The sequence below is a fragment of the Gorilla gorilla genome, chromosome 16 (assembly GCF_029281585.2).
Source record: "Gorilla gorilla gorilla isolate KB3781 chromosome 16, NHGRI_mGorGor1-v2.1_pri, whole genome shotgun sequence".
NCBI lineage: Eukaryota > Metazoa > Chordata > Mammalia > Primates > Hominidae > Gorilla > Gorilla gorilla.
In genome coordinates, this window is record NC_073240.2 from 21388013 (window position 1) to 21404750 (window position 16738).

The following is a 16738-nucleotide window of genomic DNA, read 5'->3' on the forward strand; positions in this document are numbered from 1 at the left end:
TACTTAAAAAATAATGGAAAATAATCCAAATGATCACATTAGCCAACTGTTTATATATATGAGAATCTTAAGTAGTTATTAAAAGTCATGTTTTAGGGTAAGGATTCTTAACCTGGGATTCAGGGATGGGCTTAGAGTATCTGTGAACCCCAGGAATGATACAGAAATTATTCTATGTAGTTTGCTGATGAAGTGGTATTTTCTCCAAACTGGTGAGAGTACATACTTGTTACCAGATTTTCAAAGGTGTCTAGGTTGCAAAAAAGATTTAGAACTACCTTTTAGAAAAATCTTTGACATGGAGAAATGTTCAAGATATATTATTCAGTTAAAAAAAATCAAGGTACACATAGTATATACAATAAGATCCCGATTTTGTTAAAAATATGCATTAATAATACTGAAGGGATATTTAATGTTTAACAGTGGGTATGTCTGGAGGTGAGATAATAGGCAAATAATTTATTTTTGGGTTTTTCTGTATTTTTAAAGTCTTGACTATAAACTTATTTTATTATGAACAAACAAAATAACTACAATCATTCTCTGGAATCTTACAGTCTCAGTACTTGACATCTCCACCTGCCATGTCTTGGGTGCATTCTGTGGCTGTCTTTCCAGAGGGGCTGATGGGCTTCCTGGTTAGTCACAGGGTACCCAGAGAGTCTACCAGAGGGCACGAAGTGTCCCTCAGCCCAAATAGGAAAGCATATAGGTTATGGCGACAGCTGTGGGCTGAAAGTATTCACGATTGGCCCCTGTGAAATGCCATGTTCCCGTATCGACCCTAGGGAGGCAACTGGGGCCACTCCAAATTCAGAGACAAAAAAACAGAGGTAGACGTGAGGTTACAGAAAAATCAGAATTCTCTATCTGGAGTTTATAATATCCCTCTCATCTTCATCAACCTTGGTGGCTCACTGGGTATGAAAGCTGAGGCTAGACCAGGCATGGTGGCTCACACCTGTAGTCCCAGCTACTAAGGAGGCTGGAGTGGGAGGACTGCTTGAGCCCAACAGTTTGAGACCAGCCTGGACAACACAGCAAGACCCTATCTCTACAAAAATAAAAAAAAAATTGGCCAGGCATGGTGGCTCAGGCCTGTAATCCCAGCACTTTGGGAGGCCAAGGCGGGCAGATCACGAGGTCAGGAGATCGAGACCATCCTGACTAACACGGTGAAACCCCGTCTCTACTAAAAATACAAAAAATTAGCCAGGCATGGTGGCAGGCACCTGTAGTCCCAGCTACTTGGGAGGCTGAGGCAGGAAAATGGCATGAACCTGGGGGGCGGAGCTTGCAGTGAGCCGAGATGGCACCACTGCACTCCAGCCTGGGCAACAGAGCGAGACTCTGTCTCAAAAAAATAAATAAATAAAAAATTAAAAAACAAAAAAAACACTAGCCAGGTGTGGTGGAGTGTGCCTATGATTCCAGCTACTCAGGAGGCTGAGATGAGGAGGACTGCTTGAACCTGCAGTGGGTTATGATCATGCCACTGCACTCCAGCCTGGGTGACAGATTGTCTCAAAAAAGAAAGGCAAAGAAAGCTAAGGCTGAAAATTTCTTAAAAGTGACAAAGAGAAATCAGAGTTGCAAAGAAATAATTGTGCTTCCTTTTTACTTGGATTAGTGGGGAGAAACAAGTTGGGAACATAGCTGAGTGAAAACAGGGTCACTATAACCTCCCAAATCTGGGAGCTATTGACTTCCCCTCGAACTGGTGGGGGATTCTGGCAACATTCTGACAATGTCCAAAAAGACAGAAGTGAACAACAGTCAGAAGAGAATCATCAGTAGTGCCACCGCTGTTCTGCAAAGTCCAGCTTCCTTACATGGTGTAGGTTGGTTGGACAGGAAGTAAAAACAATGAAGACAGGAGAAACATAACTCCAATGGGTTCATTTGTCATATGGTTTCATTACTGGTAAAATGTTTTAGGATGTGATAAGAGTCTTAACAAACAAAAGCAAAAAGCCCCTGAATTTACTGAATACTTAACCTGTGCTGGCCACTATGCTAGACTTTTTTAAAATCTCCTTTGATCCTCACGTGAGAAGTGAAGATGATTAACCTAGTCCAGAGATGAAGAAACTGAGGCCAGAAGAGACTAGGTTACTTGCTGATAGCAGAGACCCAGTATGCAGAAGAGCCTGGATTTGAATTGATATTCCAAACTCACACCCTGTGTGATACTTCTAACAATCACCCACAGCGCATCGTCAGTTCAGTAAGCATTCATTCAGCAAGTACTAATTGAGCCTCTACTTAAATCTAAACAGGGGATATGACAATCATTGATCTCTGTTTCTAGGGGGCTCTATGTTCAAAATGGGCAACAGATAATAAAAATCCAGTATTTTATATAATTATCATAGGTACAAACAGACTACTGGGCTCATGTGGGGAGAAAGCATCTAATTTTGCCTGGCACTAGGGCAGTATGGGAAGACTGGGAAAATCTTCATTTTAACCTAAGGGGCAGAGAGAGTTACAGAGGATTTTAGGCAGGAGCATGACATGATGAGGTCTGAATGATGGCAGAAATTCTGGCAGGAGTGTGGAAGAGGCGATGAATGAAGAAGCCAACCAGCAGCTTGGAATATAAGCAAAGCAGAGTAGGATTGGAAGACTTCAAATAAGAGGAGAGAAGAGGACAGACAAGTGAAGGGAGGGAGGTGTAGGGTCTTTTACTCACACCTGGAAGTGTGAGATGAGCTGTCCCACGGTGATTTCCTCAGCTATCTTCTGGTACAGACTCTGGTATCTTCTGGTGTGGACTATGCTCTCCAGGATGGCCAGGGACCTCTGAAGGACTGAAACGTCCACCATGGGCTGGCTCACATACCCTGCAATCTAGGCCCAGAGATGGCACATCAATTGAGAAGCTCAGGGCCTAAGAAAGATAGAAGCTTAGCATCTGATGCTAGCCCTTGGAGCTCTCTCTGCTTCACATTTGGGCAGCTATTGCTAGGTGGACAGTGGTACCTGGTTTACGGCTACCCTGGCCAATGTGCCAGGGATTCCCTTGGCATGGATACCTTAATTTCAGATTACAGTATCCACTTATCATGTTTCCTCAAAATCTAAAAGCTTAATTCTTTTTATCAAAATAAGAGTTCCAGCATGAGAAAGTGGGGTATAAAAAAGCAGAAGATTGCCAGGTGTGGTGGCTCACACCTGTAATCCCAGCACTTTGGGAGGCCGAGGCAGGCGATCACGAGGTCAGGAGATCGAGACCATCCTGGCTAGCACTATGAAACCCCATCTCTACTAAAAATACAAAAAATTAGCCAGGTGTGGTGGTGGGTACCTGTAGTCCCAGCTACTCGGGAGGCTGAGGCAGGAGAATGGTGTGAACCCGGGAGGCAGAGCTTGCAGTGAGCTGAGATCGCGCCACTGCACTCCAGCCTGGGTGACAGAGTGAGACTCCATCAAAAGAAAAAAAAACAGCAGAGGATTTTACTCATACTGGGATCTCATTTTATCTCCATGTATTCCTCCCCTGACACACATTCTCCCTAAACACACTTAGACTTTGAGAGGTAGAAAGGACCTTGAAGCCTTTTACTCTAATCCTTCTTCTCAATCCCCATTATAATATACCTGACACATGGTCATTTCACTTGTGTCCAGTGTCAGGGAGTCCCAATGTCCTAAGCCAATGATAAGTGAAGTTCTAGGGCAGCAGATAGAATATTATTCAATGGTTTTAATTCAGTTTTCTGAATTGACACTGCTCCTTTTTATAAAAGAAAGGAAGGTAAAACCAGAAGTACCCTCTCCTACCCACTGAGCTTAGTCTGACAATCCAAACAGGCTACCTTGCAGATTTGTAAATAGAAAGCAGATTTGCAAATGAAATGCACATTTTTTTTTAATCCAAAGAGAAGAGAGAGCTCAGGAAGTCGGTCAAAAGACTCAGGGATAGTCCTGGTTGACTGGCTGGCTTTATCCCCAGTCTCACTGACAATCTAACTCTACTTTGATCATATTTAGTTCTGACGGTCCAGTTCCATCTCAGTACAGGCCCTGAGAGTATAACAAAATCCAAATCTTTCAGAAGCCACAAAAGACCGGAGCTTGAGAATTAAAAATGTGGCCCCAGGGAATATAAAGCTGATATCACCAAAATAGCCATATTGCTTGTATCTCCCCTTAAACCCTGTGAACTGGCAGCTGAGGGAGGAGAGAAAGACAGAATGTTGGATGCCTCACCTGCTTAATAAAGGTGATTGAAACCATGTCCCAGGAGACAATGCCACGGTCCATGAGCTCTAGGAAGGCAGTCAGGGTGAATGCCAGCATATCACTGTAGCTGAGACACACACAAAATAGACAAAGATGCAGATTGGGAAACACAGGTGTGAGGGCAGCCACAAAAAAGATTAATTTTAGGCTGGGTGTGGTGGCTCATGCCTGTAATCTCAGCACTTTGGGAGGCTGAGGCGGGTGGATCATGAGATCAGGAGATCGAGACCATCCTGGCTAACATGGTGAAACCCCGTCTGTACTAAAAAATACAAAAAAATTAGCCAGGTGTGGTGGCAGGCACCTGTAGTCCCAGCTACTCAGGAGGCTGAGGCAGGAGAATGGCATGAACCTGGGAGGTGGAGCTGGCAGTGAGCCGAGATTGGGCCACTGCACTCCAGCCTGGGTGACAGAGCCAGACTCCGTCTCAAAAAAAAAAAAAGATGAATTTTAATGTGAACACCCCATGGGAAATCAGTCGATGCAACTGTAACTGTAAGTGCCTGTGCGCACACCTAGCAAGTAGAGCAGGTTCAGCCCAGGTATCTATCACTGCCAAAAAAAATGCTGCTGGGTGATTAGAACTTTCTTCTCTATGTGCTTCATCCTAGGGACACAGAATCACTTATCTATTTCTCAAGACCAAAGAAGACATCGGACCCTTGTCAAACTCCAACACCTATTGTGGGAACCTAAGGAGGCACAAGTGCCATGTTAACCTTTGGGCCAAGAGGCAGTAGAGTGCAAGAGATGGGCTCAGTTCTTGTCCACCTTACTAACCAAGCAAATTTTATCTTTTCAAAATTCAATGTCTTCCTCTGTAAAAATCAAGTTAGTCTCACAGTGTTAACCTCACAGGATTGTGGAGAGGGCAAGATGATGATGTATGCAAAGCTCTTATTCTAGTGCTGATAGAGAATAAGGATTAAAATGTTTTCTCTTTTCTCTCTTCTCCTTTATACATCTGTACAGTGCTCTAGAATTAACAGATGGTATTCCCATTTACAAAGCATGTTCAGACACAGTCTCATTAACAATACTTCTCACAATAATACTGCAAGGTAGCTATTATTATCCTCAGGCTAAAGAGAGGGAAACTAAGGCCAGTCTAACCCTGCACTCTCGGGAGACTGTAGAACTATGTCAGTGCTGATGGCAGCTGAAGGCTTCAGGACTTGAGTACAGCTGGAAGATCCAAGATGTAAAACAAATATCTATGATTAGTTACTCGATTTGGCTGAAAATTTCCATAGTTCATCTATGGGCTGAGAAGATTTCTGATTCCCTCTTTGGCAGCTTAGGCTCCAAGCACCTGTTTACTGACTGCTCTTCACAAGGCACAGCTGCCTACCTCATGCATGTCAACTCTGGGGTATGATGAAAATGTTTGTGGGTATCATAAAGTTCTGGTCTCCTCCTCCCTGTGCAAAAGTGTGGCAGGGAGATGGTGACTTGGTAGGTTGTAACCTGTGGTAAACACAAAGGAAGGTGTGTGTGTGTGTGTGTGTGTGTGTGTGTGTGTGTGTGTGTGTGTGGTGGAAGGTGACTTGAGAGAGAGGGAGCAGGGGGTGGTTACAGATGGACACACACCTGGAACATACTGGACCATGTGCTCAGTAACCCTCATCAGACCAAGCATTTCCAGCAATTAACAGGTCTGTCACGACCTGACCGCTCTCCTACTGCCTTCTCTAGCCCCTATTTTTACTGCTCCCTTGGCACAGTACTGTTTTGTACTATTATTTAATTTGTGAGAGCCCAACTATACTACAAGATTTAGAAGAATAACATGGAATTATATCTCTAGGTATGGACTCTAGTGCTTTGCACACTGCTCTGTACATAGGTGGTATTCAATAAACTCCTTATGTGACTTGATGGAAATGAGACTAGGATGCCCTGTGGGATGTAGTAAATCACTGAAGTCCCTGGAATGAGACCTTAGTCATACTCACTGGGACAAGAGTTTGGTTCCATTTTCCCCAAGCCTCGTCAGCACAATGATGCCATCCATGTTGATGAACTCAGTAGCAAAAGTCACGTCAGCAGAGAGCTTGGCCAGCATCTTCATGGTATCCAGCCGGGTCTCCATGTTGGATGACTGGGTCCTCTCCATCAGCTGGGCGTGCAGCCTGGGACTAGGAAACCAGGGACAAGACATGTGCCATCTGCTCCTTGGAGCAGGTTACTACTCTGTGGATAGCTCACAGAGGCTCTTCTGTGGACATCCAAACCTGAGGCAGAACTAGCTTTTTTAACACTGCTTAGGAGTTGCTAAATTGTGGGATCAATCAGGGAGTTATTAGCATGCCAAAACCAATCTGTATTTATCTGTATCTTTTCTGTACCACTCTGGTCTATGGATTAAAAAAATTCCTACCAAGGGAACACCGGAGACATCTGGGAGGCCCACTAATGAGTCACAGAGAAACAGATATTGGTTTAATAGAGGAAGGTTTTCTATTAATTAAAGCTGTCTGGCTGGGTGCAGTGGCTCATGCCTATAATCCCAAGGCTTTGAAAGGCCAAGGCAGGAGGATTGCTTGAGACCAGAAGTTAGACACCAGCTTGGGCAACAGAGTGACACCCTGTCTCCACAAAAAATTTTTAAAAATGAGCCAGGTGTGGTGGTGCACACCTGTAGTCCTAGCTACTCACGAGGCTGAGGTGGGAAGATTGCTTGAGCCCAGGAGTTCAAGGTTGCAGTAAGCTAAGACTGTGCCACTGCACTGCAGCCTGGGTCATAGAGCAAGACTCTCTCTCAAAAATAAAAAAAATAAAATAAAACTGGCCGGGCACAGTGGCTCACACCTGTAATCCCAGCACTTTGGGAGGCCGAGACAGGCAGATCACGAGGTCGGGAGTTCGAAAACAACCTGATCAACATGGTGAAATCCCGTCTCTACTAAAAATGCAAAAATTAGCTGGGCATGGTGGCATGCACCTGTAATCCCAGCTACTCAGGAGGCTAAGGCAGGAGAATCGCTTGAACCCAGGAGGCGGAGGTTGCAGTGAGCCAAGATCATGCCACTGCACTCCAGCCTGGGCAACAGAGCAAGACTCCATCTCAAAAAAAATAAATAAAATAAAATAAAATTTATAAAACTGTTAGACAGCAGAAGACGTTTCTCTTGCGGTATTAAGCTCCCTGTCACCAGAAGCAATCAAGGAGAATGTGGACAACTGTCAAAGATGCTGTAGAAGGGATTCTTGCATTGGGTAAAGAATTTAATCTAATGTTCTCTAAGGTCCCTTTTAATCCTAAAATGTGAAAAGCTTGATAATTTTTTAAAAACTTTCTCTCAAAATCCATATGATTATTCCTCAAAGTAATAGTTCTGGAGAACTTTTAAGAATATCAAGGAGCCAGAAACAATTTCCCAATCATTTTTTGAAAATGAAGGCCGATGAAGACAAAACCTCCTCCTAGCACATGAACTTTTCCTAGCAGGATGCCTGCCTCCTTTTCCGCAAACTGTGGCTAAAATCCCTCCTCTAGCATTCACTGGGCTTTCCTTCTGCTGAGCTTGTCAGTACATAGTACCTCATAATTTACTGTTTCATCATACTGTTTTTTGGGTGTTAATTTAATGTTCTCCACTACAAAGGAAGAGCCTTAACAGCAAAAACACTCCTGTCTTCTTTTTCTCAGTGTTAAGCAAGTGATTGGAGCCCAATTCCTGCTGCCACCATGGAGTCAGGCCTGTTGTCCCTCTCCCCTTTGCCTCTCCTCTTTTACTATTACAAAGCTGGCCCTTCACAGCACAATGCTCTCTGTGATAGAGAAGCCCTCATTCTGTCTACAGTGGACAAAACGTGCGCCACAGGAAAAGGTCACAGCATAGAACAATCTGAAGAGCACTCATCTGCATCCCACTTAGAAACTTCCAACTCTGTCAATTTTCCTCCTGATACAGCATTTCTGGGCTGCTGCCTCCCGCTCCAGAGAGATGTGCTTCTGGGAAAGGCAACTGCACTGTGCAAGAGGTCTGAAATGTGTCGGCACTTCCATAAAAGTGTGTAACTCCCAGGCTGTCATATTAAATTACCAGAGCTTAGGAGGGAAGAATGAAGTCCTTAAGATGAGAAGAGTTCAGGAGAAGAGGGGGAGGCAGAAGAACATGATGGGAGGAATATGGGCCTAGAGTCAGACAGACCTGGGTCTGAGAGCAGGCTTGGCTATTTTATTAGCTGTGTGACAAGTGGCAAGTAATTTAACCTCTCTAAGCCTTGGTTTCCTTGTCTACAGAATGTGGCTATTAAGAGTACCTATCTCGTGGGATGTTTGTAAAGATTAGATGATTTAATTACACAAAGTATTTAGGAAAATACAGGCATTCAGAGCATCTGATGAAACTTCAAATTGCAAGAGGAGTCCCTCCAAATATAGAAAAGACCAGTATTTTAAGAGATATGTTAACTTCAAATTGCAAGAGGAGTCCCTCCAAATATAAAAAAGACCAGTATTTTAAGAGATATGTTAACTAAAATGTGGCAATGTAAGAAGCAGAGCAGGAAGAACCTTTAAGTCTGAAACTTGCAAGTCAATTTCATAGTCAGTTTCCCTGGTCCTTCCACAACAACCTCCGGCATACCTACAATGAAGGTAACAATAGTAGCTATTTCAGAGCAGGAAAAGGCTTAGAGCAGTGCTAGAAGAGGATTGAGGCTATATAAAGTTTAGCTATTTGGATATTGTAACAAACCTACAACTTTTTTTTTTAAGTCAATAATAGAGTTCTTTGGGAAGAGTAGCAGCCTCCTGTCGGGGAGCACCTGCAGTTCCACTAAGTGACCACTGGTGTCCGCTAACCTTTGCCTCTACTTCTCTCAGTAATACACTGTCCAGCTGCTCCTTGATTTAACAATTTTATATACTTTTTTTTTTTTTTTTTCCTTTCCCTTTTCCTGAGACACAGTCCCGCTCTGTCCTCCACTCTGGACTACAGCAGGGCCATCATGGCTCACTGCCACCTCCACCACCCCACCCCCCCCACCCCACCCCCGGGGCTCAAGCAATCCTCCTGCATCAGCCTTTGGAGTAGCTGGGACTACCCGCGGGGCCCACCACGCCCGGCTAATCTTTGTGTCTTTTGTTTTGTTTCTCCGTTAAGAGACCGGGTTTCGGGCCAGGCGCAGTGACTCACGACTGCAATTCCAGCACCCCGGGAGGCCGAGGCCGGCGGATCACCCGAGGTGAGGAGCTGGAGACCAGCCCGACCAACATGGAGAAACCGCATCTCTACCAAAAAAATAAAAAATAAAAAACTAACCGGGCATGGTGGCTGACGCCCGCAATCCCAGCCACTCAGGAGGCTGAGGCAGAAGAATCACCCAAACCTGGGAGGCGGAGGCCTAGGCGAGCCGAGACCGCGCCACTGCCCTCCAACCTGGGCAAAGGAGCGAGACTCAGCTTCAAGAAAAAAAAAAAGAGACCAGGTTCCACCATATTGCCCAGGCAGGTCTGGAACTCCTAGGCTCAAGCGATCTGCCGCACTCGGCCGTCCGAAGTCCTGGGATCAAAAGCGTGAGCCACCACTCCGGGCCGATCTATTCCTTTCTGATTAATAAATTGGGCCGGGCGCGGTGGCTCAAACCTGCAATCCCAGCACCCCGGGAGGCCGAGGCGGTTGGGTAACGTGAAGTCGGGAGTTTGAGACCATCCTGACCAATATGGAGAAACCTCATCTGGACCAAAAAAAAAAAAAAATTAGCTGGGTATGGTGGTTCATGCCTGGAATCCCAGCCACTCGGGAGGCTGAGGCACGAGGACCACCCAAACCCGGGAGGGGGAGGCCGCGGGGAGCCGAGACCGCGCCACTGCACTCCAGCCTGGGCAACAAGAGCGAAACTCCCTCTCAAAAAAACAAGCAAAAAAGAGACCTGGTTTCACCATGTTGCCCAGGCCGGTCTGAACTCCTAGGCTCAAGTGATCTGCCACGCTCAGCCATCCCAAGTCCTGAGATCAAAAGCGTGAGCCACCAAGCCAGGCCGATCACGCCTGTAATCCCAGCACTTTGGGAGGCCGAGGTGGGTGGATCAGCTGAGTTCAGGAGTTCGAGACCAGCCTGGCCAACATGATGAAACCCCGTCTCTACCAAAAATACAAAAAAATCAGCCGAGTGTGTGGCGGGCGCCTGTAATCCCAGCTACTCAGAAGGCTGAGGCAGGAGAATCGCTTGAACCTTGCAGGTGGAGGTTGCAATGAGCCGGGATAGCGCAACTGCACTGCAGCCTGGGTGACAGAGACTCCGTATCGAAAAAAATAATAAAAATAATAAATTGGGCCGTGCGCCCTGGCTCATGCCTGCAATCGCAGCACCCCGGGAGGCCGAGGAGGGCGGGTAACCTGAGGTCGGGAGTTTGAGACCAGCCTGACAACAGGGAGAAACCCCCGTCTGTACCAAAAAATAAATAAATAAATAAATGAGCCGGGCATGGTAGCTCACGCGTGCAATCCCAGCCACTTGGAGGCTGAGGCAGAGGCCTGGTAAACCAAGACGACCTCGCCACCGCCGTCCAGCCTGGGCAACAAGAGCGAAACTCCGCCCCCCCTCCGCCAAAAAAAAAAAAGAGACCAGGTTTCACCATGTTGCCCAGGAGGGTCTGGAACTCCTAGGCTCAAGAGATCCGCCGTGCTCGCCCATCCAAAGTCCTAGGATCACAAACGTGAGCCATCACGCCAGGCTGGTCTATTCCTTTCTGATTAATAAATTGGGCCAGGCGCGGTGGCTCACGCCTGCAATCTCAGCATCCCTGGAGGCTGAGGCGGGCAGTTAACCTGAGGTCGGGAGTTTGAGACCAGCCTAACCAACATGGAGAAACCCCATCTGTACCAAAAAGAAAAAAAAAAAAAATAACGAGCTGGGCATTGTGGCTCACGCCTGCAATCCCAGCCACTCGGGAGGCTGAGGCTGGAGAACCACCCAAACCTGGAGGCAGAGGCCACGGGGAGCTGAGACCACGCCACTGCTCTCCAGCTGGGCTAGAAGAACGAAATTCCGCCTCAAAAAAGAAAAAAAATTAATAATAATAATAATAAATAGACCGGGTTTCACCATGTTGCCCAGGCCGGTCTGGAACTCTTAGGCTCATGGGATTCCCCGGGCTTGGCCGTTGAATGTCCTGGGATCACAAGCGTGAGCCACCATGCCAGGCCTATCTATTCCTTTCTGATAAGTAAATTGGGCCGGGCGCGGTGGCTCAGGCCTGTAATCCTGTAGCGGGATTTTTAAGGAATTAGAGAGACTGATGGAGTTTAGGAGGATATTATTTAAGTGCACTGGCCCAGTCGGCTTAACATTTAAAGCATTGAGTTCTGGAACCAAGGGCTATCTTTTAAGCATTTTGTGGGGCGGGGTTAGATCTGTGCAGGGGGAAGCATAATACAGAAGCGAGAAACAAAGATAATTAATTGAAACATGCATTATATTATTTTTTACTATTTAAGGAAAAATACGTTTTGTTGAGTTTGTTTAGTGACCTTGCAATTGCACAGTTAGGGAATTAGCCGGCCACGATGGCTCACGCCTGCAATCCCAGCCACTCGGGAGGCCGAGGCGGGCAGATAACCTGAGGTCGGGAGTTTGAGACCAGCCTGAGGAACATGGAGAAACTCCATCACCACCAAAAAAAAAAAAAAAATGACCCAGGCATGATGGCTCACGTGTGCAATCCCAGCCACTCAGGAGGCTGTGGCAGGAGAACCACCCAAACCTGGGAGGCGGAGGCCCGGCGAGCCGAGACTGCGCCACTGCACTCCACCCTGGGCAACAAGAGCGAATCTCCGTCTCAAAACAAACAAACAAAAAAAAACAAGCCGGGCGCGGTGGCTCACGCCTGTAATCCCACCACTTTGAGAGGCTCAGGCTGGCGGATCACGAGGTCAGGAGATCGAGACCATGCTGGCTAACACGGTGAAACCCCGACTCTACTAAAAAAAAAAAAAAAAAAAAATTAGGCGTAGTGGCGGGCGCCTGTAGTCCCAGCTTCTCGGGAGGCTGAGGCAGGAGAATGGCGTGAACCCAGGAGGCGGAGCTTGCAGTGATCTGAGATCGTGCCACTGCACTCCAGCCTGGGCAAGAGAGCAAGAAGCTGTCTCAAAAAAAAAAAAAAGAGAGAGACCAGGTTTCACCGCGTTGCCCAGGCCAGTCTGGAACTCGGGAGGCTGTGGCAGGAGAACCACCCAAACCCAGGAGGCAGACACCCGACAAGCCGAGACCTCACCACTGCACTCCAGCCTGGGCAACAAGAGCGAATCTCCACCTCAAAAAAAAAAAAAAAAGGGACCGGGCGTCACCATGTTGCCCAGGCGGATCTGGAACTCCTGGCTCAAGCGATCCGCCGCACTCGGCCGTCCAAATTCTTGGCATCACAAGCGTGAGCCACTACGCCAAGCCGCTCTATTCCTTTCTGATTAATAAATTGGGCCTGGAGCGGTGGCTCACACCTGCAATCCCAGCACCCCGGGAGACCAAGGCTGGCGGGTAACCTGAGGTCGGGAGTCTGAGACCAGCCTGACAAACATAGAGAAACCTCGTCTCTACCAAAAAAGAACAAAAAGAAAAAGTACAAAAAAACTACAAAATGAGCCGGGCATTGTGGCTCACGCGTGCAATCCCAGCCACTCCGGAGGCTGAGACTGGAGAACCACCCAAACCCAGAGGCGGAGGCCGCTGGGAGCTGAGACCGCGCCACTGCACTCCAAGTCGGGCAACAAGAGCGAAACTCCACCTCGAAAAAAAAAAGACCGGGTTCCACCATGTTGCCCAGGCCAGTCTGGAACACCTAGGCTCATGAGATCTGCGCGCCCTCGGCCGTCCGAAGTCCTGGGATCACAAGCGTGAGCCACCATGCCAGGCCGATCTATTCCTTTCTGATTAATAAAGTGGGCCAGGCGTGGTGGATCACCCCTGCAATCCCAGCACCCCGGTGGCTCACGCCTGCAACCCGGGAGGCCGAGGCAGGCAGATAACCTGAGGTCAGGAGTTTGAGACCAGCCTAACCAACAGGGAGAAACCCGTCTGTACCAAAAAATAAAAATTAAAAATATAAAAAAATAAAAAACAAATGAGCCGGGCATGGTGGCTCATGCCTGCAATCCCTGCCACTCCAGAGGCTGAGGGAAAACCTCCCAAAATTGGGAGGCGGAGGCCACAGCCAGCAAAAACCATGCCACTGCGCTCCAGCCTGGGCAACAAGAGCGAAACTCCCAGTCTCAAAAAAAATTAAAAAGAGACCGGGTTTCACCATGTTGCCCAGGCTGGTCTGGAACTCCTAGGCTCAAGCAATCTTCTGTGCTCAAGCGATCCTCCGCGCTCAGCAGTCCAAAGTCCTGGGATCAAAAGTGTGAGCCACCATGCCAGACCCATCACTCCTGTAATCCCAGCACTTTGGGAGGCCAAGGCAGGTGGACCACCTGAGGTCAGGAGTTTGAGAACAGCCTGGCCAACATGGTGAAGCCTCATCTCTACTAAAAATACAAAAATTAGCCAGGTGTGGTGTACTGTACCTGTAGTCCCAGCTACTCAGGAGGCTGAGGCAGGGGAATCACTTGAACCCAGGAAGCAGAGGTTGCAGTGAGCTGGGATCCCCTGACTGCACTCCAGCCTGGGTAGCAGAGCTCTGTCTCAATAATAATAATAATAATAATAATAATAATTGTGATTGTATTTAGAAATTATTGAAATAAATTTTTTAGCTACATCAGATCAATTTGGGTTCCTTCTTAAAATGGCCATTTCATCTTTTGGTTCCTGTATTATTTTATTGTATTCCTTAAATTCCTTGGGTTGGGTTTCAACTTTCTCTCGAATCTCGATAATCCTCATTCCTATTCCTATTCTGAATTCTGTGTCTGTCATTTCAGCCATTTCAGCTTGGTTAAGAATATTGCTGGGGAACTAGTGCAGTCATTTGGAGGTAGGAAGACACTCTGGCTTTTTGAATTACCATAGTTTTTACACTGATTCTTTCCCTTATGTGTGGGGCTGATGTTCCTTTAATCTTTGAAGTTATTTCCTTTGGATGGGTTTTTTTGCTTGTATATGTGATGCCCTTTGGGGTTTGATTGTGATGTAAGGTGGGTTCATTTGACTGATTTTGTTTCTGGATCATTTTAGGGGGGCTAAGGCTTAGCTCAGCACTCCTGGGCTAACTGCTCTAACTCTGGGGGACTGGTTTTGGGCTCCCAGCTTTCTTCTCTGGCCCCTTGATTTAGGAATTTGCCGGACTAGAGGGGCCAAGGTGTTTCTGGTCCACTGACCCCCAACATTCCAATGGGGGGTGTCAGCCAAAGTGTTTCACTGGGGCAATGGCAGTGGGATTTGTGCTCACTCATGCATGCCAGCAGCTGCAGCAGCACAATGGGGTGCATGCACATTGGCTGGGGAGGGGCACTGGTGAGAGCAGGGCAGCAGCATTCCTGCACATGCTCTCACACTGGCAGCAGCATGGCAGGGACAGGGAACTTGTGGGGGCAGGGTTGCTGGTGTCCACGTGTGCATTCATACCAGCAACAGCAGTGGCATGATGCGGGCAGGATTGCCAGTGTCCGTGCATGCGTTTGCATTGGTGATTGCAGTGGTGTGGAAGGGGCAGGGTTGTCAGTGTCTGTGCACATGTTCATACTGGCACTGGTGACATGGCAGAGTGACCACACATCAGCAGGGGTGGAGAGCAGCAGGGTGCACTCATGCCAGTAGCAGTGGCATGGTGTAATACCTGCACACACATGCACCAGCATGGTAGGCAAGATCTGCCCATGCGAGTGTGCTGACAAAGCAGTGGGGGAAGAGGCCGTGGGTACACTGGTGTGCATCAGCAGAGGTCAGTCTGCTGGAGCTTCCAAAAGGTTAGGTGCAGTCCACTAGCAAGGGAGCTGTGATGAGGGTCCCTGGGAAGCACCCTGATTGGGCATCCAAGGTTGTGCTGCAAGCAGGCATGGCCAGGCTGGGACCTCAGGAGAGGCCAGCAGACAAGGGGGCACTCAGATCAGACTGAGCAAGACCGAGGGCAAGACCATCCTGCTCTGTCCAGGTCCAACAGTCCTGCTAAGGCTAAAATCTCCCAGAGGAGCATGGCGAACCTTGGGGGATGGATGTCACTGGCCATGCTCCACTGTAGCCATTCCCATGCCAAAACCCTCTGGGCTCTGCACAGGCTGGAGTCCTGCCCCTACTACCTCTCTAGGCAGCTCTTCCTGTCAGCTCAGTTGTCTGTGGGGGTTGTGGGGTCTCCTGCAGCTAGGATTCTGGAGGTTCATGGTGAGAGTAGGCCACTCCTCACCTGTTCAGTTTACTCCTTCCCCAGGAGACGCTAGGAGCAAGCAACAAGTCCTGGTGCTCAGAAACCCCGTGTAGAGTTCCCAGCATACTCCCCCTTCAGTCCAGCATCTGTGTCCTCCCTCTGTCCACTCTCAACACTTTTGTTCTGAAGAGCTGCTCAGAGTGTGCCAGTCTCTCTCAATATCCCAGTATCTTTGTGGGAGAATATTCCTCCTGGCTGCATCTACTGAGCCATCTTGGCTCCTCCTCAAGAATTTCATAATACAATCAAAAGCATTAGCAGCAGAATAGGCCAAGCTAAAGAAAGAATTACAGAGCATGATATGGTTTGGATCTGTGTCCTTGAATCTCATGTTGAATCATAATCCCTAATGTTAGAGGTGGGTCCTGATGGGAAGGTGATTTGATCATGGGAGCACTTTCTCATGAATGGTTTAGCACCATCTATCTTGGTACTGTGCTCTCAATAGTAAGTGAATTCTCATAAACTCTGGTTAAAAGTGTATAGCACTGCTCCCCTCACTGTCTCTTGCTCCTACTCTGGCCATGTGAAGTACATGCTCTCCCTCTGCCTTCCGCCATGAATGGAAGCTTCCTGAGGCCTTCCCAGAAGCCAAGCAGATGCCAGCATCATGCTTCCTGTACAGCCTGTGGAACAGTGAGCCAATTAAACCTCTTTTCTTCATAAATTACCCAGTCTCGGATATTTCTTTATAGCAATGCATGAATGGACTAATACAGAAAATTGATACTTAGAAGTGGAACATTGCTACAAAGATACCTGAAAATGTGGAAGCAGCTCTGGAACTGGGTAATGGGCAGAGGTTAGGAAAGTGTGGAGGGCACAGAAGAAGAGAGGAAGATGAGGGAAAGTTTGGAACTTCCTAGAGACTGGTTGAATGGTTGTGACCAAAATGCTCATAATGATATGGACAGTGAAGTCCAGTCTGATGAGGTCTCAGATGGAAATGAGGAAGTTAATGGGAAATGGAGCAAAGGTCACACTTGTGACACCATAGCAAAGAACATGACTGCATTGTGTCCATACCCCAAGGATTCATGGAAGGACAAACAAGAGTGATGACCTAGGGTATCTGTCGGAAGAAATTTTTAAGCAGCAAAGTGTTCAAGAAGTGGCATGGCTGGGGTTTTTTGTTTGTTTGTTTTTTGTTTTGTTTTGTTTTGGGGGGGGTTTGAGACAG

The 16738-nt window shown here is 47.4% G+C and overlaps 1 protein-coding gene and 2 long non-coding RNA genes across 3 annotated transcripts in view; 2 read left to right on the top strand and 1 right to left on the bottom strand.

The window, feature by feature from the left end:
* The window catches only part of LOC134756443 (uncharacterized), a 32476-nt gene extending 27387 nt beyond the window's left edge, over positions 1-5089 (top strand). Inside the window, exon 3 of the long non-coding RNA XR_010131107.1 lies at positions 4863-5089. This is a non-coding gene — a long non-coding RNA (uncharacterized lncRNA). The remainder of the gene's footprint in view (positions 1-4862) is intronic.
* LOC129527248 (engulfment and cell motility protein 2-like) overlaps positions 1-8320 on the bottom strand; it is a 34338-nt gene extending 26018 nt beyond the window's left edge. Inside the window, exons 1-3 of the mRNA XM_055364165.2 lie at positions 6207-8320; positions 4219-4318; positions 2699-2856 (exon numbers count right to left, since the gene is read on the bottom strand). Coding sequence (XP_055220140.2) covers positions 2699-2856; positions 4219-4318; positions 6207-6412 — 464 coding nt within the window. The 5' untranslated portion in view covers positions 6413-8320. The remainder of the gene's footprint in view (positions 1-2698; positions 2857-4218; positions 4319-6206) is intronic.
* A 1028-nt stretch (positions 8321-9348) lies between these two features.
* On the top strand, positions 9349-16178 carry LOC129527056 (uncharacterized). The gene is made up of 3 exons (XR_008671902.2): positions 9349-9447; positions 14120-14172; positions 16091-16178. It is a non-coding gene; the product is annotated as an uncharacterized lncRNA (long non-coding RNA).
* The last annotated feature ends 560 nt before the right edge of the window (positions 16179-16738 follow it).